This window comes from Tiliqua scincoides, chromosome 12, assembly GCF_035046505.1.
Source record: "Tiliqua scincoides isolate rTilSci1 chromosome 12, rTilSci1.hap2, whole genome shotgun sequence".
Taxonomy (NCBI): Eukaryota; Metazoa; Chordata; class Lepidosauria; order Squamata; family Scincidae; genus Tiliqua; species Tiliqua scincoides.
In genome coordinates, this window is record NC_089832.1 from 19,649,164 (window position 1) to 19,671,914 (window position 22,751).

The window sequence follows — 22,751 nt, forward strand, 5'->3', positions numbered from 1 at the left end:
CTGGCATTTAACCCTGTGGGCTCCCAGTGTCTGTCTGCAAGGCCTTGTTCTGTGTGGGTGGAGCAGTGCCCGCTGTCTGCAGGGGTGCTCTGTGCTGCCACAGTCAGATTTGCTGGGGGCACCGCCAGTGCTGTCAGTTCCACTTGGTTTCCTGGCAGAGCTGCTGATCCTGCTCTGGAGCGGCCCCCCACTCAGCAGCACTGGCTGCAGACTGGAAGGCAGGGCTGGGGGTGCTCCTTGGTCAGCTGAATGCCAGGGGGGAGCCCTGTTCCTGAGGAGGCCTCCTCCATGAAGAAGCCTCCCTGTTGCTGGCCGTCTTATTCGCTTCTGCCCCAGTACGTGCCAGCTATGGGGGGGGGGGCCTCTTGAGCCTGCCCTGCTGCGTGGCTGGTCTGGTTTCTGCACTAGAGCTCTTTGAAGCCTCCCCTGCAGCTGTGTGTGACTTTTGGGGTTCTGGAGATTCCTTTCTGTCAGGAGACTTTTCTTTAGGACCTCTGCCTGGAAGACTCTGGGGCTTCCCGTTTGGTGCTTTGGGACGCATCCAGAATCTCTCTCTCTCTCTCTCTCTCTCTCTCTCTCTGCAAGGAATGATGGCAGATTTCGGACGTTAATTCCTGTACCTTTCTGCCTGAAGCCAGCGGCCCCGTGTGCGTCAGGGGCAGCTCTGTAAAGTGGCAGGGCAAGGGGGCGTGTTTGCACATTGGAGACCTGAATAGGACTCCCCTGTGAGCAGGGCCGTAGCCTTGCTGTAGGCCTGGGTGCAGGCTGTATCTGTGGGCTCTCGGGAGAGCTCCAGTGGTTCTGACTGAGAGCAGCCTGTGCAGGTGCTTCGCTTTCCCTGGAGGAGACGAGCGGAAGGTGCAGAAGACCTTGGGAGACGGAGTGCCCTCCGTTTGTGTCGAAAGGGTGCTTTTGGAGAGCTCTGGGCGTCCTGTGGCCTGGAGGCTGAGAGAGGTGGAATTGCTGACTTGCCTCTGTGGTAGCTTCTGAGGGCGGCTTGCACAAGTGCCGGTGTGGGGCAGGGCTCCTTATCGAGCCCCCCGATCAGCTTCTTTGTGTGACCTCCGGCTGTGCAGCATTGCCAGTTCCTGCTTGGCTGTCGTCCTGGCATTCTGAGCTCAGTTGGTACTCTACTGAGCGATAGGCCTCCTTGGATAGGCACTGGCGTGTCACTGCAGGGCAGAGGAATTCCTTGACAGGCTGGCTTTTGTGCTGGGATGTGCTGTGTTGGTGGATCAGGGTGACTCACTGCCATGAGGCGTGTTTGAGCCTTGGCTGCACTTGCCCTGCAGGTAGTCTTGTTGGGCAGAACTGTGCTTAACCCAGGAAGCAGTGAATGGGCCGTGTGGGCTTGAGGCTCTGAGCAGGTGCGGAACTGTCATAATGCCCATGCAGTTGGCATTTCCCCTGGTCCCCTGTGGCCTCCAGGACAGGCCTGGGTGTGAACCGCAGGCAGGTGAGGCTCGTGTCCCTCGCTGGCTGTGGCTCAGCTGAAATGTGGACACCCCTTCCGCCTTCATTGCTGGCGTGTTGGCAGCTGGGGATGTGTCCAGGCTCTCTTGGAGAGGCCACCGCTGCCAGTGCTCCTTTGCAAGGATTCAGTTCTTGTGGGGCAAGTGGGAAACTTGCTCCAGTCCACAGTGGCTTCAGCCCCGAGGCTTTCTGGGTCGTGGCCCAAGTGCTCCCTCCCACCTTGAGTCTGACTTGGGTCTTGCTGCTGGAGGCAGGAGGGGGGATAAGAAGTAAAATCTGGGGTGGAATGACCTCCCTCAGGGGATCGCGCATTCCTTGCTGCTGAGGTGTCGGAGTCGTCTTGAAACTTTATCCTGGATTCAGCACCTGCAGAGTGAGTCTGCAGTCCCTGTTCCTGGCCGCTGCACCGAGCAGTTGTGTGCCAAAGACTTGGCTCTTTCTTGGATCTCCTTCGGGCCTTCCTTGCGTCGGCCTGGCAGGCTTTGAGCGCTTTAGACTTGGAAATCCAGGTGGGGATTGCCAGCGGAATCTCAAGGACTTTCTGAGTTGAGGCTCCGGCTGCCTTGACACGGCTGGCCTTGGAGTGACTTTGCTCCTCTGCTCAGTGGGCAAGCCTGCTTGGTGGGTGGGCATCTGCATAGTTTTCTAAACTGGGTGAGAGGGAGCCTTGGCAGAGCTCTGCTGTCGAGTCCTGGAGCTGTGTGCAACTGGCTTTACAGCAACTCTGCTTGGGGTGCTGTCCGCGGCTGGAGCATCTCTCATCGTTGGCTTTCTGCCAACCTTGGACGAAGCTGTACAGTCTGTCTCTGGGTTTGAGGACTGGTTTATCACTTTGATCTCCAAAGCCAGCCTTTGCCTGCTGCCTTTGTACTTGCTGCGGACCAGCTGCCTTTCTTCCTGGAGCTTGGCCAACCCCTTTTAATCATCCTCCTCCTCCCAGGGCGCCCACCATTACCACCTGCTTAAACAGATATCAAGGCCTCCCCTGCTTGGCATGAAGAAGGTTCCAGCGGTTGCGAGCCCAGCAACATCGCCAGGTAGGGCAAGGAAACATCCCTGCCTGAAGCCTGGGCAGCCAGCGCGGCAGTCCTGAGCCACGCAGCAGGGAAGGCCACCTTCCCCGGTCTGCCTTGCTGCCTGTGTCCTGATGCTCCAGAGGGGGATTTCAGGGAACTGGAGTTGGTACCTGGAAATTACTTGGGCTGCAATCCTATACTTTCCTGTGGGTAAGCCCCATTGAACATAGTAGGACTTTTTTTTTTGAGTAAACATGCCTTGGATGATGCCCTTACTGTGCCCATGTCTCCTTTTGTAGCTTAATTGTGCAGGAAGAGTCTGGTGGTAGTCTTACCTAGTGGCTGCCTGTACGTTGCCATCATAACTCAGGTGCAAGCTTGGTCCTTAAGGGAGCTGAAGTGGTCTGTGCTTCTCTTTCAGGTGGCCTTGTTCAACTTCTTTTCACCTGAAGACAGACCTCGCTTTGGGGAAGAAAGCCATCGTGTCCGCCGAAACAAACGGAGTAAAAACAGCGAAGGCTCCGAGGGTGAGTTTGCCATTCCTTTGTCTTTATTCCTACTTCCTCTCCTTCAGCACTGAGTCTGGAAAAGCAGTCCTGAATTCTGCTGCCTTTTCCCCCTCTGGAAATGGAGAGGGATGTTGAGGGGAGCCAGTTTGCTGGCGATCAGATTTACTAGCACAAGACGTTGTTTGGCCACCTGTTCTCCTTGCTTGGAAGTTTCAGTCTGGAAGACTCTCTTCAGAGTGGCCGTCCGCTCCCAGGCGTCTCCTGCCAGCATCTCTGGCTTCTGAAAGGTAACAGCCAGGCTTGGCTCCTTGCCTTGATGTTGACTAGTCTCGTCCCATCTGTCACTTGTCTCAATGTATCTTGCTTCCTCCAACTCTGGCGCATCCCAGATACTCAATATTACACACAAGTCCTGCAGCAGAGGTCTGATCGGCCCAGCCGACCACTCCAGCTCTCAGGATCGTGACCCATTAGTAGTTGGAAAGTTCAGCTGTCCTCTTGACCCACCATACAAGTTCTGTGCAGGAAGAGTTGAACCTTCTGAGGCCTGCATGAGGACCAAGTGGAACTCGGCTATTTGCAGTCAATCTCTTATTCATGACTATACACCAAGCAAAAGGAGGGTGCAGGAGGAAAGGGCTTCTCTGCAGGGTGGCAGCGTGCCTTGGTCTGGCCTGTGAGGGGGACTGGAGGGGGAGGGGTCTTGTAGCCTGTATTGGCAGAAAGGCCGGCTGGGAGGTGGATTCCTTTGGAGAAATAAATGCTTATCTTTGCTCAGAGCCCTGCTGTTGAGCCAGCTGTGTTCGCAGAACGGCTTCCGTGGGACTGGAACACACAAATAGTCTCCTAAAAGGAAGAGCAGAGCCGATGTGGTTCTCGGGGTCTCGAACACCACGTCCCCTCAGTGGCCTGGTTTCCCTTTCCGTGGCTGCCATTGTGGCCGTGTCGAGGGCACAGCTTCCTCTTCCTCTGCCCTGGACTCTGGTTAAGGACAGAGTGGCAATCTGCAAAGGCCCTGATTCGCCCAAAGAAAGGGGGAGCGGTCCTTCTCTTATGCGGGCCAGAGTTCTGCAACGAGGCTGGCTTGGCAAATGACTGGTTCTTACTGAGGATGCTGCATTTTTCCTGCTGTGGAGCTTGGACCAGGCTGAGGAGCGGCTTGTCGCTGAGCTGCAGTCCAGCATTTGACAACCGCTTTGCATGCAGCAGCCATCTCCCTGGGAGTCATTTGGAGGCTGATGGAACCCCTCCGAGAGAAGGCAGGGTCAGAAAGACGCTTGGAGTCTGGACGATGGTGTGGGGCAGATAAGGCGCGCCCTAAGACAGGCCTCAGTCCGAAGCGAGTGATCAGCCCTGCTGAAGGCTTCTTAACACTCAGGGCCCGGGATGCAGGCACTGTGTGCCTTCCCCAAGTCAGATTCCCAGGCGGTTCTGCATAGTCTTCTGTCTTTCAAAAGCCTGTGTGCAGGGGCTTGGGCAAAGTGCTTCTATCCCACTCTTCTGCGTGGGGTTATTCTGAACCCCCTGCTCATGCACACTTTCTCTGTCCTCACAGCAAGCCTGTGACAGAGATGTGGCTTTTCAAGCTGTCTGGATGCCTGGGTACGACTTGCAAGTGAAGACAGACCACTGTGGCACCTGCCCATGATGTGCTTGCGCAGGGAGGACCTTTCAGAGGCGGGATATGTGAGGAGCTCTGCCTGCCCAGCCTCTTGGGAAGCATTTGTGCTGGAATTCATGACACATGTTTGTTGTTTATCCTATTGAGACTGCTCAAAATGGCAGGCTGTTTCGTGTTAAGCTGGCTAGAAATGCAGCAGCTGTAATTCTGCCCTTCAACTTGTTGACTTTCTACCATGTGGCATTGATTTTGAAAGGCAGGAGGGAGCAGCGATTGGTGCAAGAATGAGATTCTCTAATTCCAGCCCACAAGCCTCTGGATGTTGGATTTAACATGTTAGTCTGTATTGGCTCCAATAGTGAAGATGGCTGTTGGCGGAGCAGCAGTGGGACTGCTTTTGCTTTCGCCCAAAGCGCCTGCTTCCCCACTTCCCTACAACCAGGAGGCTGCACCATCATGGCTTGTAACTTGCCATGGAGCTTTCCCATCATGGCTTGTAACTTGTGATGGAGCTTTCCTTCAGAAATATGTCCAATCCTCTTATAAAGGAATGTAGGCCAGACACCATCACCAGAATCCTCCAGAACCTGTGGCAGGAGTTCCACATATTCTTTACACACTAGGTAAAGAAATATTTTCTTTTGTCTGATCTGATTCTTCTGACTCTCAGTTTTAGTGGCTGTCCCCTAGTTCTGGTGTTGTGTGAGAGGGAAAAAAACACTCCTCTAGCCACTCGATCCATCCCCTGCATAATTTTATATGCCTCAGTCATGCCCTTCCTCAGGCATATTTTTTTTTTTCCTAGAGAGCCCCAAATGCTGTAACCTTTCCTTGTAAGGGGGGCCACCCCATCCCAGTAATCATTTTGGTCACTCCCTTCTGCATTTACTCCAGTTCCATTATATCTTTTTGAGATGCGGCATCCGGAACTGGACACAATACTCCAGAAGTAGCCTTATCATCAATTTGTACAATGGCATTATAATATTGGCTGTTTTATTCTCAATCCGCCTTTTAAGGATCCCGAGCATGGACTTGACCTTCTTCGTTGCCACCACATATTGGGTCAGTACTTTCATCGAGCTGTCCAAGATCTCTCTCCTGATCTGTCAAACAGTTCAGATCCCATTAGCTCAGTGGTTCCCAAACCTTTTAGCATTCGGACCCACTTTTTAAAATGACACTGTATCGGAACCCACCTTGTTTTATGAGACTTTTAAAAAATATATCTAGAAAGAAATAATAGCTTTATTTATTTACACATAATATTAACCAGAAAAAAGATGTTCCAACATTTATCTCCCTATATTTACACATGCTTGCAAACTGCAGGAGCTCTTTGCAGGGCAATTAGCAGCTACCTCATTTTTGAAAAGCCTCAAAGCTTGAGACAGTTGGTTATCTGATTCTTCCCTCACCTGTGTTTTCATTGGAAACTCTGCTAAGTTGCTATGGGGCCACCAAAAATCAGGTTGCGACCCACAGCTTGGGAACCACTGCATTTGTGAAATGTTGATATTTTTTTGCCCCAATATGCATTACTTTACATTTAACTTATATTGAAACACAACTGCCATTTTGCTGCCCGTTCTCCTAGTTTGGAGAGATTCTTTCTTCACAATCCCTTCTGCTCTTCACCACCCAGAATAGTTTAGTGTCATCTGCATACTTGGTCACTTCGCTGCTTATCCCTGTCTCCAGGTCATTTATGAGGAGGTTGAAGAGCAGGTCCCAGGACGGATCCTTGGGGCACACTGCTTTTCACCTCTCTCCATTGTGAAAATTGCCCATTGACACCCACTCTCTGTTTCCTGGTCCTCAACCAGTTCCTAATCCAGGGGAGGACCTGCCATGTTCCCTGGCTGGAGTTTTCTCAGCAGCCTTTGGTGAGGGACCGTGTCAAGATGCCTTTTGAAAATCCGGATGTATAAAATCCACAGGTTCTCCTGCATCCACATGCCTGTTGACCTTTTCAGAGAATTCTGTCAGGTTCATGAGGCCAGACTTACCCTTGCAGAAGCCAGGCTGATTCTCCCTCAGCAAGGCTTGTTCTTCTGTGTGCTTAAGATTTTATCTTTGAGGCCTTCCACCATTTTGCCTGGAACAAACGTTAGGCTGACTGGCCTGTAGTTTCCTGGGTCCCTCTCCTTCCTTTTTTAAAGATTGGCGTGACATTTGCTAACCTCCAATTCTCTGGCACCGTGGCTGTTTTAAGGACAAGTTGCATATTATACATGTTAAGGGTAGTGAGGCACAACTGGTGAGGACTTGCTCTGGGGGTGGGGGGTGGGCAATTGAGTCCATTCCAGATCTACTGGCTGCAGGCTTACCTTGCTTTGAAGCCAGGGGAAGTGGTCTCCTTAGGCAGCAGCAAATTCCAGAGGAGACGCCATTGACCTCCTTCCAGCCCAGAGCAGGAGATGTTGGGGGCTCTTTCCATCTTCACTTTGGAGCGTATTCTTTGTCCAGACAGCCTGATGCTGAGTTGGAGGCACAGAGCAAGCAGCTAACTGTGGGACCTGGATTAGGGGGTAGAGGGGGTGGGGGTCTCGCTTGACAGGGCAGGAAAAGAGCCTTGGAAGCCGGGGAGGCTGCGGCTGCCGTTGCCCCGACTCTGGCCGCTCCAGGTGCTCAACAGGCATCAGCGGCACCCAGCGCTGCAGTGTCTGATACATTTGTCAGCAGCTTTTTGGTTCATATTTTCTTGGTTACTCACAAGTGAAGAGAGAACTGGAGCAACTGCTGAGAGAAATACGGGTTTGCACTGGCAAGTTGCGACCTGCTCCCAGTACTGAGGGAAGGTGAATGGTGGTTTTGTTGTATCTTGCGTGCGTGTGTTTTGCAGGCAGTGCTTAGGCTCTGCTGCGGTGGTAATACTGGCTGCTTAGGGAGGCCATTGCAGCCGGCATGTGCAGACTGCCCCCTGCTAACGTCCACTCCCGGGCCTGCTTGGAAGGGGCCTTGCTGCCCACGCATCGGGGCCAAGGTGGGTTGGAAGAACCGAAGGACCCCTTTTGTTTGTGAGCGGCCATGAGTGTGTGTCTTTATCCCGCCTCTCCCCACTGGGCCACAGGCACTATTGCGGGGCAGCATGTGATTATCTGGAGCCTGTGGCAGGTCTCTCCCTCCCTGGAGGACGGGCGGGGGCACCTCTGCACCAAAGGCACCCCACCCGCTTCCATGCTCTCAGGCTTCTGCTGTTCCTCTTCTCTTCCCTTGCGAAGGGAGCACATCAGATGGTGTGTTGGGTCACCTTTGGACCAAGTGATGCTCTCGGGCTCTCTGCGCATGTGCTTCACTCTGAGGTCTGGCGCTCCCATAATTGACATCTGGAGAAAAGAAAGGAGAGTTAGATATTGGCGGGACTCCTGAAATGCCTGCGTCTGCCATGGCCTTGCAGCCCCCCCTTGCTGCACCGGCAGTGGTGGGTCATCGGCCTGCTGCAGGCATCTCTCGGTGACTTTTCCAGCCCCACACGCCCTGAGAGGCTGGCGGGGTTCTTGCCGACGGAGAGTGCGCCTGGGAAAAGGCTGGGCTGCGCTTCTGCTGGCTTTCCGTTAGAAACCTCGCTCCTGAACGAAGCGAGTGCTTGGATTGCTCAATGGCTGTCCTTTGCCAAGGTGAGTTTTGTTCCTGACAAGTCGGGGCCGTGTTGAACAAGTATTTGAGTAATTTCATAATTAGTTGCGTGTCTGAGGTTTTCCTCACCTTCTGAGTTGTCATTTCTTAATGTGCTGGAGCAGAAATGCCAAATTAGTGTTGATCTGTTTGTGTCGGAGGACAGGCAGCCTCCTCAGTGTGCCTCTTTTCCAGGAGCTCTGTCTGCTTGTCAGCGTTTTCCAGACATGTGGACCTGCCCCGGCACTCGCAGCCCTGGCCGCCCCCCCCCCCCGCTGCCTCTGCCGATCGGCTGCCTTTTCGTCACTCCTCTGGTTCTGAAGGCCTCGGAGATGTGCTTGGAAAGGGAGACCTTGTTCCATCCACGAACCTTTTGGAAAAAGCTGCAGATTCTGGGTAGATAATGCTGAGTGTGTTCAGTGTGCGCAAAGCGCTTCGCAGCAGAGGACCACAACCCTGTATGTGAAGCATGGTTATCTGCATGTGGCGGATGGAGGGGGAGTGCCCTGTCAAAGGCCAGCCTGCCCAAGGTGGGAGGTCATGGCAGAAGTGAGACTCGAACAAGGGAAGTCCCAGTTCACAGCTCAGCCGCTCCCACTGCACACCCCAGCTGCCTGAGGGTTGAAGCCTCTTCAGTGTCATGCGGTGAGGTCTGAGCTCAGGGAGCCTCAACCACATGAATACTCAGCTGTCTCCCTCCCCCCTTAAGTTCTGCCTCAGTGCCTTGAGAAGCGCACTCGCATTCTCTTCTCCCTTCTCCAGAAATAAATGTAACAAAACCGACCTCTTCTGCCCCACTCGGAGCCGGGGAGCTCAGTGACACACCCTTGAGGGAACAAGAAAATGGCCTCTTCTGGTGCTTTAGAGAGCCAGTCCTTTGCACAGGCTCTGCTTTCTTGATGGCCTTTGTTGAACAGAACAAACTCTTCCTCTCCCTTCCCAGAGCTTGCTGAGGGAGGCACCTGCTCTTGTTTTTAAATTGGAAGCTAGTTGCCCTTCTTTAAAAGCCATGATTACAGCCAAACCTGCTGGAGGCAACTCTGCTAGCTGCCTTCCCAGAGATTACTGATAAAGGAACCTTGCTGGTTTTTCATTGGGAGCCAGCCCTTATTGCAGCTCCCCTTATTAGGGGGGGACATGATTGAGACATGATTGAGACATACGGAATTATGCAGGGGATGGACAGAGTGGATAGGGAGATGCTCTTTACACTCTCAACACCAGAACCAGGGGACATCCACTAAAATTGAGTGTTGGGAGAGTTAGAACAGACGAAAGAAAATATTTCTTTACTCAGCGTGTGGTAGGTCTGTGGAACTCCTTGCCACAGGATGTGGTGATGGCGTCTGGCCTGGACACCTTTAAAAGGGGATTGGACAAGTTTCTGGAGGAAAAATCCTTTACGGGGTACAAGCCACGATGTGTATGTGCAACCTCCTGATTTTTGAAATGGGCTATGTCAGATGCAAGGGAGGGCACCAGGATGAGGTCTCTTGTTGTCTGGTCTGCTCCCTGGGGCATTTGGTGGGCCGCTGTGAGATCCAGGAAGCTGGACTAGATGGGCCTATGGCCTGATCCAGTGGGGCTGTTCTTATGTTCTTAACTACAATTCCCAGGAGGCCTTGCAGGTCTCTTGTTATCTGGTGTGCTCCCTGGGGCATTTGGTGGGCCGCTGTGAGATACAGGAAGCTGGACTAGATGGGCCTATGGCCTGATCCAGTGGGGCTGTTCTTATGTTCTTAACTACAATTCCCAGGAAGCCTTGCAGGTCTCTTGTTATCTGGGGTGCTCCCTGGGGCATTTGGTGGGCCGCTGTGAGATATAGGAAACTGGACTAGATGGGCCTGTGGCCTGATCCAGTGGGGCTGTTCTTATGTTCTTAACTACAATTCCCAGGAGGCCTTGCAGGTCTCTTGTTATCTGGTGTTCTCCTTTGGGCATTTGGTGGGCCGCTGTGAGACACAGGAAGCTGGACTAGATGGGCCTATGGCCTGATCCAGTGGGCTGTTCTTATGTTATGTTCTTATGCAGCGCATTGGCTGCTTCCCTGTGTATTGTAATGGGTGGATGTGCTCTGCTTAACTCGCTGATTGTGCTGGAGAAGAAAGGAGCAGTGCGGAAAGGCACAGAACTTTTTCTTTTACTCGCTGGGTCCTTGTGCTTTTTTAAAAAAAAAACTTGTTGGGTCTGGTGGGGTTCTGCCTCCCCTGACTGCACGCCATTGCTTCAGTGGTCATGCAGGATCGCCAAGGCAGTGAAGCACATGCTGGATGACCACAGGCAGGCTTTGGGCAGCTTTGGAGGGAACTCTTTCTTATTTAGTGTACACAGATCTGCACCCTGGAGAGGTTCGGGTGCTCATTCCAGCAGACTTTCACTTGGCACCTCCCTGTTAGGTTTGTATGTGTTTTTGCTGAACTGAATGAGATGCACACAGCGGCAATAGGAAAATGCTCTGAAGCTGGACTTGGGCAGAGTGTGTGTGTCCGCCTGTCCATTCTCCACGCAGCTTGAGGCAGCTGAGATGGGACTTCCAAAGAGGTCACGGTGATGATGATCCTGATGCTTCAAGTTCTCCTGCATCAGGACCAGCAGTCCTCTCTGACTCTGCTGCCGTGGCATCCAGGCTGGATGCCCTTTGTCTTTCTTCTGCCCCCAGTACTTCAGGGCGGTGGCTCAAGGCTGTGAGCAGAGCCAGTTTCTGGGTGGCGACCAGTTAGGCCACCATTTGCTTAATGGTAACTCGTTGGCTCTGAGAAGTGTGGAGCTCAAGTTCAGAAGGGAACCACCTGGGAAAAGAGCTCTTGCCCTAAGCGGGGGAAGAATGCTCGATCCTCAGGGCCTCGGCAGGAGCAGCAAGTAAGTCTGTTGGTTTTTGCCCCTTCTCCAGTCTTTTATTTAGCAGGGGATGAGCCCCTGTCCTTCTGCACAGGGCCGTTTGCTGGTGTTTCTTCTGCTTTTTAGATGGGGAGCCCTCTGGGGACAGAGCCATTTGTTTAGTCTTTTCCTGGTGAAAACCAGTTTGCAAGTACTTGCAGTCACGTCCCGCTGCTATCAGAAAGATGCTCAGGTGGGGATGAGGGAAGCTTGCCTGGTTACTAACCATGCTGGCGTCGTCCTCTCCTCACGAGGGGTTTTCTAGAAGTGGGGCCAGACGGGGGGCTCCTGCACCAGCCTGCCTCTGAGGCCATGCCCCAGCCTGAGTGGAGCTGTTGTGAGGAGGACTGCACTTACATGCATTGGGCAGGATTCTGTTGTCGCAGCTGGGCGGGGTGTGCCCACGGGGGAGTGCGATGAGCATTCTGCTCCTCCGGGCTGTTCTGACAGGTCAGATGATTTCCCTACCACATCTAGGCCCCCAGGCTGCTCCTGAGGCCAGTGTGAGTGCAGGATGCGGAGATGCAGGTCTCTTGTTGCCTTGTGTGCTCCCTGAGGTGGCGGGCCGCTGTGAGAGTCAGGAAACTGGACTAGATCGACCTGTGGCCTGATCCTGCAGGGCTGATCTTATGTGGGGAGGCCATGCTGCTTGTGGCCAGTAGGATTCTTGGCGCTCTAGTTCTGGGCGTCCAGGAGGAGGCCTGGCTTGGGCAGTCGGAGCAGGGGAGCCAGACCAGCATCTGGGAAACTGCGACCTGCTGGTGAAAGGGAGCTGCTCGCAGCAGCAGCAGCAGCCTCACTCTCTTCATGTTGTGAAAAGGTTTCTGAGGAAGTGATGAAGGCCTTGGAAGGTTTACATAGTCAATCTTGATAGCTGTAGCATGCAGAAAGTGCAATTAGTAAAGAAATGCAAACTATTAATCTTTGCAAGGGAAAAGGTGCCAGAGATAATATTTGTCTTGCATCACCAGCTGTTGCTCCCCCTCCCTGCCTTGGGAGGTTTCCAGCAGAGCAGAGGTCTGTGGGCGCTTGAGGCTAGAACCTGTTCTCTGAAGTCGGAGGAGGTGTTTCACTCCCGTCTTCTCTGGCTGCTGAGCCACAGGTGCTGCCTTACACAACCGGGACATGGCTGCGACCTCGTCTGGCTGGAATTGCTGTGGAATTGGCCTGCTGCAGAGGCGTGTGACAACATCATCTGCGCACGAGCGTCGGGCTTGCGCTTCGCTCTCTCACTCAGAGAAGCAGGTTCATCACCTCACCTGCGGCAACGACTCTGTCTCGGCCTCGCTTGCCTGCTTCCATTCAGCTCCTTTTCTTCTCTGGCCAAGCCACAAAGTAGAAGGTGCAGCCTGATTTCATCAGGGGCTAAGCAGAAGATGTGGGCACTTGGGACACCCAGTGCCTGACAGGATGGCGGCTCTGAGACGAGGCCGCAAGGGGCGTCGCCACTGCTCTGGCGAGCCACCCTGCCCACTGTCTGCACAGCGTGTCTCCTCAAGTTGCGAAACTGAGCGATTCCTTCGGGAACCTGCCCAGTCAACAGCCGCCTCTTCTGTTCCTTGAGTCGTCGATGGGGCCGGCCTTGCACCAGTGGCCGTTGGCCAAGAGCTCTGCTGCTAGCTTGCCTCGCAAGCCTCTTGGTATGTGCTCAGCATGTGTCTGGCTAAACGAAAGGCACAGCCCTCGGTCTCCTGGGCTCTTGCTGCAGAAGCAGCTGCTGGTTGGGGGAACAGGCCAGAAGGGACCCCTGTGAAGGATCCAGGACTGTGCAGGGCAACTCTGTGTGTCTTTGAAAGCACTTTTCTCATGCCCAGAAACCATCTGCTTCTCGCTTGAGATGTTCTGGCTTGAGCTCTGGAGTGAAACCTCCCTCTGGTCTGGATCAGGGTCACAGCTCCCTCCCTTGGCTCAGATGGAAGTGGGGAAAGGGAGGCTCCAGACCCACCAGCATTAATGGGCGGAAATAGGGGCACCCCAGTTTTCATGGCAAGGGGGGCTGCCTGCCCTCCCAAGCGATGGAAGGTGCTGCTTGTGGGGGGGGGGGTTGGCAGTCTCTGCCTTTCTGTGCTGGCTTCGGTCAAGTTCCGGGGAAGTAACCAGAGGGCCAAGAGCGGGGCCATCTCTTTAGAGAATGTTTCCCCCCCCCAGTCCTGCCTAGACTGCAGAGCGAGCCTTGGAGGCAGGAGCCCAAGGAGGAGGGGCTTTGTGGTCCCTGCCGGTGGGGCAGGGCTGGGCATTCAGGCTCCCTTTCTTGCCCTGGTGGGTGGCTGGATGGATGGACTCGCCTTCTGCCCAGCTGTGGTCCTGCTGGAAAAGGGGGGGGGGGATCTGGTTTGCATCCCTGGCTCAGCTCCCTTTGTAGTCTCTCCTCTCCCGGCTTCACTCCCCACCTCTGAGCTCACACTGCTCCACCGAGGCACTGCAGCAACATTCCCCAGAAACAAATGTGTTTCATAAGCAATGACTTCATCCCTTGGAAGGCGCTGCTGTGACAGTGGCCTCCTGGGGGAGGGGGGCCCTTCCCTGGGACAGCTTTTGGAGAGCCTTTGAGTCGTCGCCCCCCCCCCCCACTTGCACCTTCAGGGCAGTTGTGAGAATTTCCTTTGCCAGCCTCTGGAGTTCTTTCACCCCCAGTGGCGCCTGCCCACAATGCCTGGCTCTGCCTGGCAGCCGTGCACTGCTGCTGTCGCTCACAGAAGTAGCCCCGGGACAGCTGTGTGTGGGATGGAGGGGGAAAGCGATAGGCTGGCCACCACCCTCTAATCCCCTCCCCAGGTGCTGTCCTGGCTGTGCTTCCTGTCAAGGGCAACTCCTTTTCCCTTCTCGAGCACCTTCCCTCTGCCCCCTCCAGGCACTGGTCCTCGCAAGTGTGCTGGTGCCTTCTTGATGATGTGGTTTTGCCGAAAGCCCCGCCTGGGCAGGAAATGAATCGGCTTGCGTGCACTCTGGGGTGCTAAAATGTGTGCACCCTTCTTCGGACGGAAGGCTGTGCCAGCTGGTAAAAGAGGGCAACAAATGTCTGGTCCCTGGGAATGTCCCCTTCCAGTGGGAACGGAGGCAGATCCCTTAGAGTCTGGCGTCCTGCCAGGATTGGGGCTACAGGAATGGCATACCGGGCTCTGGAGGCCTCTGGCTTGCCTGGCAGCCCTCTGAAGAAAACCTCTGGCAAAGCAGCAGGCAAAACTCCCCACCCCCACTCTAGCAGAAACCCCACCCCTTGGCTTTACATGCCGAATGTGGGCAGAAAGGAACTCTTTTCCCCACCCTGTGCCCCCTGGAATCCTAAAGAAAGAGATGGATCCCCGGATGGCTGGCACCGCAACCCCTTGGCTGCACAGGAGGCCCACTCAACCGTTCTATGCTAAATTGTGAAGGAGTCCTCCTTCGCTCAGAGGCGCTCCCACCCCCTCAGTCCCTTGCTGACTCCCTTCCGCTCTCAGGCAGCTTGTCCTTGCAGCAGTCTCCTCCCCCTGCTGCTCAGCTCTCCTATCGCGCCGACTCCTGCCGGAGACCTGCTCCCTGACCCCCAGTCACCCTGGGATCTCCTGCTCCTCCTTCCCTTGCAACCTGGCATCCCCCCCAATCATCTGCACACTGCCTCTTCTCTGACTCTCGCCTCTGCACCCATCTCTGGCAGGACCCCCTCATCTCTTGGCCAACTTGCAGCCACAGTGCAGTCGGCATAACCTGGCATCTGCCCACCTGGCTTCAGTTTCCGTTGCGTCTGTCTAAATTGTATGCCCGTCGGGGCAGCACCCTGGCCTTCCATTCTGTATTCCTCCAGTCCTAAGGTAGTATCCCCAGGAGTGCAGTTTCTGTCTTTCCTTACTCTTGTACGTATTTCACAGCCTAGATTCATTCTCATTCTCTCTCTCTTTCAAAAAGTTACATTTTTAAGTGAGAGGAGTCATGGGGGGGGTCCTCTGCAGCAGCTTGGGGAGCAAATGTGTCCCACCCGAGCCTAGATACCGAGGGCTGGGACTGCACCCTGCCAGGACACACCGCCTCATGGCATGGAGAGTTGAGGCCAGTGACTCCCCTGCTGCCACACCATTGGGGGCTTCCTTTCTTTGCCAGTGACGGTTGGAGGACGGAGCCCCTCGTGCCGGCCGTGAGTCGACTGGGCTTGGAGAGAGCAGGCAGCTGTGCTCTGTGGGCCCTGCCCCCCATCTGGTTCTCGTTCCTCCCGCCGGTCTTTGAAGGCAATCAGTTCCATCCGCCCCCAGTGCGCTTGGCTCACCACAGCTATTTGTACTTTCACTCTGTTTATAATTCTGTGGAGTGTGATGGGGGGTGACCTGCATCTGGGGTGTGTGTGTGACATGCGCACTCCTGGCCTGGATGGCCTTCTGGACTCGAGTCTGCAGCAGTGTGGGGGTGTTGGGGGGCGTGTCTGGCCGTCTTCCTGCTCTTCTTCCAGCTTGCTTTCACTGCTCTCTGGGGCTCTCTCTCGCTGGCAACCGATCTCCGCTGTAGTCTCTGCATCTTGAATATAGAACACGGAAGGCCTGGAAGGCTATGGAGGTGCCCTCTAAATTTCACCTCCCCCCCAACGACAAAGAGTGATTCCTGTGGTGGTGGAGCTGCCTGGCCTGTTCCGGACCGCTCCTCCCACACCCAACCCCCTTTCCAGTCCTCTCTTGGCTCACGATCTCGAGGCCTCCCTACAGGCTGCTGCAGGGTGCCTTCTCTTCTGCAGATCATCCAGCCAAGTAAGGGAAGGCGGTTCTTCTGTGCAAGTGGCGCTGGGTGCATTTGCCCATGCTTGGACGTCCAGCTGGATCTGCCATGTTGCTGCTTCTGCTGTTGCAGCCTGGACACCAGAGTCCTCCTGGCTCTCCCACAGCAGCTTCAGCACAAGAAGCCCTTGGCTTGCGGCAATGATCTCTGTGAGATTTCCCTGACCCAGGGCCTCTGTGAGAAATTCTGTCAGGGGGAGCAAAGTTTCTTTTGATCTCCTCCCCAAAGGCAAAACAGTGGGGGGAGGATGGCAACGGCTGGAGTAAACTTTGGGGTCCAAATCTACTGAACCCAGGTCTACCTACCTGTGGCATCAGCAGCTAGATACAGTAATATGGAAAACCAAACACACGCCAAAGTCTCTCTAAAATCTTTTAAATAGAGTAAATAATTATAGAAGACGAGCATCATCGTATTGAGGCTCACACTGGAATGGAAGTGTCCTTTGTGCCCCCAGTCCTACTTTTGCAGCAGCTGTAGCCCCGCAGCTGTGTCCCTGAGCTCCTGTGCACTCCTTCATGGCAAGTGGCTTCACAAGCCAAAGAGCCACTGTAGCAGGCCAGTTTCTTCCCAGATCTTACACTGTGTCAAGAAATGCACACTTGGCCCGGCGTGTCCTTACAGCAGTAGTTGCAGCTGCACACCCTCAGTGGTGCCCCCAGCATCCCGTGCAGACAAGGAGACTGAGTGAGATCCCAGGAAATTTCCGGACCTCCTTCTTTGGTGTTCCTTGTACCCTGTTCTTGGTGTAAGCGAATGGAACTGAATGTCTTTTCCAGACCCCCCTTCTGTTTCTGTAATTGCCACTGGGAGCCCCAGCCCATGAAAACTGCGCTCTCCATCCATCTGGTGTGTGCTGGTGTTTCCTTTAGCTTCAGGTGGCTAAAACTGTTCCATTTCTCCTTGCAGGCACAAGTTCTTCTAAAAAGAAAAAAGGTAAGTCATTGTGAGCTGATGGCATCTCTCTATCCCCAGGCAGACAAGGATTTGCATTAGAATTGCTAAACCAATTGGCAGCTGGATAGAAAGAATTGTTGATGGCATGCTGGCCCCTCCTTGCTCCACTTCCCTGGGCTGCATCCTGCATCCCACAGGCCGCTTGGTCACCTGCCTCCTGGGCCAAGCCCTCCTCTGCCCCACAGTGGACGTTGCCTGTGGGGGCTCTTCTCTGGGTGCCCTGTTCTCGGAGGGGAGGCCTGTGGCCTCCTCGGAGGATGGCAGCTCTTTAGTGGTGGTACCCAGACTGTAGCACTGCTTTTCCATAGCCCCAAGAGGCATGTTAGTGGCATGGGATGATTCAGGTGAGGGTTAGGGTTGCTGCCCTGTGCCCTCTCCGTCATTCAGTTGGGGAAGGGCTCTCAGGAAGCCGGGCCATGCCCGTGATGGTGGCCTGCTTGTTCACATGGCTGCAGAGGTGGATGGAGTGGGGGGAGAGCCTCTCAGCTCTGCGAGGAGAAGCATGGCTTGGAAGGGAAGCGAGGAGGAGGAGGGCACCAGGCCCTGCCTGCACAAGCTGGAGGGCTGCAGATTGTGGGGCTGCACCTGAAGGAGCAGCTTATGGAGACTTAGCTGAGGCCCTGGGGGCAGGAGGAGCCAAACAGCTGTGAACCTGGTTTCCTTCGGGATCCTCCGTGGGGGAGGGGCAGGGGAGTCTCTCAACACCTGTCTTTGGTGTGCACTTAATCCCTGAGTGAGGCGTGTCTGGATGGAGGAGGAGAGTTCACAAAAACCGCCGCAGGGGAAGTGTTTGTAAGATGTGGAATGTGGCTGAAGGTGAGAGTGTTCTTCGCTGGGTGCACATCTGTCTGGGGGGGAGCGCACAGAGGCAGGAGCGAGGCTTGGCCAGGGGCCAGTGCAGATCTGCCGGGGCCCGCGTGCTGAGCGAGGCAGGCACAGCTACAAAGCCCCTGTCTTGCGTCCTGCCTGGAATTCCTTGGCAAGTCACACGCTCGGCAGTTGTCTGTCTGCCAGCGCTGCACCGCTCTTGGTGCCTCCCCTCGGGCACCCCTGGCTGCCCCGCCAGCCAGCCTCGGCTGAATGGGGGCAGGGGAGCCTCGGACCCCTGCCCCCTGTCAGCAGTGAAACCTGAGCTTGTGTACCTCTCAGCTCCAGCTGGGTCTGGTGTGCACACTTGCTCCTGGACCGAGACTCTGGGCGGAGTCTTAGCTCTCGCTGCTCACAGGTGGGGGAGGAGGAGGGGGACACTCGTTCTTCTCTGTTCAGAAGTGATGGTGGCGACAATGTTTTTGTCTGCTTTCTCTTTTTTCTCAGGCAAGAAAGTGGGCCCTCCAGGACCCACCGGGCCCCAGGGACCACCAGGCCCTCCTGGGCCTCAAGGCCCCCCAGGAATCCCAGGAATCCCTGGCATTCCAGGCACCACAGTGATGGGACCTCCTGGCCCGCCTGGACCCCCCGGCCCCCAGGGACCTGCTGGACTGCAGGGGCCTTCTGGTAAGTGCCCTGCAGGGTAAGAAGCCTGCCTGGAGCAGGGCCGCGTGTGCAGCCTCCTTGTGCGAAGGTGGAGCAGAGCCCCCCCCACCCCCAGTTAAAGGGCGCTTGCCACAGTTCACTCGGAGTCCTTCCTGTCTGTGCACTGAAGTCGTGCACATCGCTCACTGGGAAAGAGTGCCGGAGACCCGGGGGCTGTTTCAGTTGCAGAGCAGCAGGCCTCACTTGCCCGGAGCTGATAATGCTCAGCAGGGAGCCAAGCCTGGTCCTGGCTCCCGATGAGTGTGCCTGCCTGGCTGGGCGGGACAGAGCCAAGTGGCTTCCCTTTGCTGCTTTGTGAGCAGGCCCGACTGACGCGGCTGGTGCTGAGCGTGAGATCTCGGAGATGTCATTGGGCTCCACGGCTGGTTATTCTTCGGGCTCAGCTGACGTGGGCTTTTTAACCCCTGAGATGATGACGAATATTCATAGTTCACTTTTCAGCCACAACCGAAAGGTGACAAAGCAGCTGACGTGGCTTAATACGCAGAGTGGCTTCCTGTCCCTGAAGGATACGGGAGGAAAGGGCCGGTTGCCGCCACCTGAAAGTGCCTCTCTGCCCAAGCACAGCGGTGCTGGTGTGGCCTGTCTCCCCAAAGGCAGAGCAGCCTTCAGCTGGGAAGGAAGGTGTGGCCAAAGGGCCTGAGAGAGTAGAGACTGCTGTTGGCACAATGGAAGTGGCGTCCCAGAACCAGCAGTGGGAGAGTGTAGGTGGAGATTCTCCGCACGCAGAGAGCCTTTTTCTTGCCAGGAGCCCACAGCAGGCAGCAGTCCCAGCACAGGGTTGCAGAAAATACTGTCTCATTAATTGGGTTCTCCAAGCAGGGCCAGGCGTCAGTCGCCTCCGGGTTCCACCTCTCGATGGTCACAGTGGGGTGTGTTGCTGCCGTGGAAGCTGGGCCCAAAGTCTGCCAAATCACGTGAAGCCGAAGCCCACTTTTTGCACGTGGGACAACCTGCAGGCTGGGGGAAGCCTGAGAATAAAGGCACAAGAAAGCCTTGAGGCAGGGAAGCCAGACACATCCCTCTGCAGGAATAGGAGTCGTCCAGCACCTCAATTGTTTCCTTTCTTCAGCAGATGAGAGAGAACTCCCAAGGAGTTCTTGGGCCAAGTCCTCTGCAAAAGGGATGTGCTGGACGGGCAGGCTGTGTGTGTCTGCAAGCCCACAAGTGTGAACAGCCGGGGTTTTTGTGGGTTTTTAAAATTACCATCCTGGGGACCAATTTGTAACCAAGTTTCACTTCCAGATGGGACTGTAGTTGTGTTTGTCTTAATGAGAACCACTTGGACAACCCTTGTGGATGTTTGATGCATCCGTGTGAAATGTGAGTCAGCTCTTCCCCTGCATGTGGGGAGGGGTGTTAGCCGTCACAGGGCTCAGGTACTCTTGGCTGTTCCCAGACGTCTGAAATCCTAGCACTGTGAGGCATGACTGGTTCTACACAACCATACTGAACTCTGACATGTGGAATGCTCTGTTTTGCAGGCACAACAGACAAATCCACAGCACCCAGCAGGGACGCACAGGTTGGTTGGCACCTCTGAATCTCGGCTCTTAGTTCTTGTGTTGTGTTCACTTGGAACAGGCTGCATTTCTCAACATGCCTTTTTAGGAACCCCAAGGTGCCTTTGGGTGACATGACTTGCCTTGCTGCTTGCTTAACTAGCAGAAGCAGGAAAAGGGGCACCCTCAGGAGCTGCGTTTGAGAGGCCTTTCCACACTTTGTGCCAAAGATGCTCAGGGCTGAGCTGCACTAGCTGCACAAGTGTGCAGCTCCCGAAACACGCTCCCTACTTGCAGGAACTCCTTTACTGAAGTACCGCAGTGGGAGGGGAACATTCTCTGTTGCTTAACTTCCTGAATCCCCAGTTCCGTCAAGGATGCTCACCCCTCCCCCACTAGCTATACATAAGAAAAGGGTCTGCTTCCAGCCCTGCAGTGAGTACTTGCATCCTCCGTGATCTGAGCCCCCGCTCTTCCTCCATCTGAGTCTTCCTCGATGTGCTGAGGGCTTGGCCCAGATGAACCACCCAGGTCTGGTCCTGGTGTCCTCTGCTGGAGTCTCTCAGACTGACCCCCCCAAAGGTCCACCTGCTCCCTGCGTCTGGCCAAGGCAGTTCTTCCAGCATGCTGAGTTCCCCTCTGTTGTGTTCTGCTTTGCAGCCAGCTGTCGTCCACCTCCAGGGACAGGGATCAGCAATTCAAGTGAAGAATGGTAAGAATTTCAAGTGATGGCTGCTGAAAACTGCCCCTTTCAGGTTCCCCACCCTGGAAGGCCAAGCGCTGCTCTGCTGCGGCCCCCTCAGTAAATGGCTTCCCAAGCTAGATGTGGCTCAGGCACACCTCCCTTGCAGCTGGGACTGGTTGCCGTGTTAGACCAGCCTGACCCTTTCCCCCATAGCTGTCCACCTCTAAGGGCCACTCTGGTGCCCCAGATCTCGCGCTGCAGCTCCCCTTTGGCACATGCTTCCTCCCCACTTCCACTTGCCAGGCTCCTTCTGAGCTCGCCTCACACTTCACGCATACTGTTGTGGTTGCCCTTGCAACAGCCCCATAAGGAGGGTCGGTGTGTCCTCCCCATTTCACAAGTGGGGGAGAGTGAGGCGGAGAAGGAGAGCCTGAGGCCTTGCTTGTGCCCCCTTCAGGGAGAGAGGCGAGATGTGCAGCTCGGCCTCGTCACCACCACGCCAGCTCTCTGGAAGGGCTTCCCTCGCTCCCCCTTTCAAGCTTCAAACCGGATATTTGTCGCTGGCCTTTCCTGGTAGCTTCTTTGGCGCTTCCTGGCCCATCAGGCAGCTTGGCTGGCTCTGGCTTGGCTTGGCCACGACATGATCCCCCAAGTGGGCGTCCCATAAAGTGGCTGAGACTCTGGTCTGCTGCCTGGCATTGACAAACAGATCTTTCTCTTGGGTTCCTCTGGGATTCCGCAGATCCGTGTGGTGCTCCTTGCCCTGTCTTGGTCACAGGGACGCTGAGCTCTGCAGCCTTGGTGGGGAGGCGATGGCCCCGTCTTCCTTCTGCCTGTCCTCACTGCTGTATCCAAGTTGCCTGGCTGGATCCTCCCGTCTGTGCAAGGGAGGCAGGAGTCCCACAATCTCCTCCGCCCCACGGTCAGGCTTGGAGATGTTCTGGGCTCTTGCCTGGAGTCAGTTGGGGTCCCAGAAAGTGGGGGGGGGCAGAGGTCATCTGAAGTGCGGTGTGGGGTGAGGGGTCCTGACTCACGCAGTGCAGTTCTCGGTGGAGACCCCTGCTTGGCACTCCCTCCTTCACAGTCTCGGCCAGTGGGAACGCAGTGTCAGCCCCACATCTGGAGTCGTCCTCTCTGGATGCCCCATTTTCGAAAGGGTCGCAGTTGCCCCTGCTCCTGTGGGCTTGCGGTTGACTTGCTTGTGCTGACTGACTCCTTGTGTGCACCCTTTCCATGGATGTTTTTAGCAGTGGATTACGGGGTCTGGGTCCCCAAATCTTTATCCACCGTTAGGATCGGCTTGGATAGTCCCTTCCTGGGATCAAAAGGCAGCAGGTTTTTCTACAAGAAACCAGTGTTGTTTTTATTTTCCTCGATCATCTTGATCTCTGGAAAAATCATGGGGGAGCACCTGCCTCACCCCCACTTGGGAGGAGTCCAAGTGGGCCCGATTCTGACATTACATAAGAACAGCCCCACTGGATCAGGCCATAGGCCCATCTAGTCCAGCTTCCTGTATCTCACAGCGGCCCACCAAATGCCCCAGGGAGCACCCCAGATAACAAGAGACCTGCAAGGCTTCCTGGGAATTGTAGTTAAGAACATAAGAACAGCCCCACTGGATCAGGCCACAGGCCCATCTAGTCCAGCTTCCTGTATCTCACTGTGGCCCACCAAATGCCCCAGGGAGCACACCAGATAACAAGAGACCTGCAAGGCTTCCTGGGAATTGTAGTTAAGAACATAAGAACAGCCCCACTGGATCAGGCCACAGGCCCATCTAGTCCAGCTTCCTGTATCTCACAGCGGCCCACCAAATGCCCCAGGGAGCACACCAGATAACAAGAGACCTCATCCTGGTGCTCTCCCCTACATCTGGCATTCTGACTTAACCCATTCCTAAAATCAGGAGGTTGCGCATACAGATCATGGCTTGTACCCCATAATGGATTTTTCCTCCAGAAACTTGTCCAATCCCCTTTTAAAGGTGTCTAGGCTAGACGCCATCACCACATCCTGTGGCAAGGAGTTCCACAGACCGACCACACGCTGAGTAAAGAAATATTTTCTTTTGTCTGTCCTAACCCGCCCAACACTCAATTTTAGTGGATGTCCCCTAGTTCTGGTATTATGTGAGAGTGTAAAGAGCATCTCCCTAACCACTCTGTCCATCCCCTGCATAATTTTGTATGTCTCAATCATGTCCCCCCTCAGGCACCT

At 55.0% G+C, this 22,751-nt stretch overlaps 1 protein-coding gene across 1 annotated transcript in view; it reads left to right on the forward strand.

The window, feature by feature from the left end:
* EDA (ectodysplasin A) overlaps positions 1 to 22,751 on the forward strand; it is a 42,920-nt gene that overhangs the window by 12,915 nt on the left and 7,254 nt on the right. Inside the window, exons 2-6 of the mRNA XM_066640211.1 lie at positions 2,911 to 3,016; positions 16,764 to 16,790; positions 18,126 to 18,305; positions 19,829 to 19,869; positions 20,507 to 20,558. Of these exons, the coding sequence (XP_066496308.1) occupies positions 2,911 to 3,016; positions 16,764 to 16,790; positions 18,126 to 18,305; positions 19,829 to 19,869; positions 20,507 to 20,558 (406 nt within the window). The remainder of the gene's footprint in view (positions 1 to 2,910; positions 3,017 to 16,763; positions 16,791 to 18,125; positions 18,306 to 19,828; positions 19,870 to 20,506; positions 20,559 to 22,751) is intronic.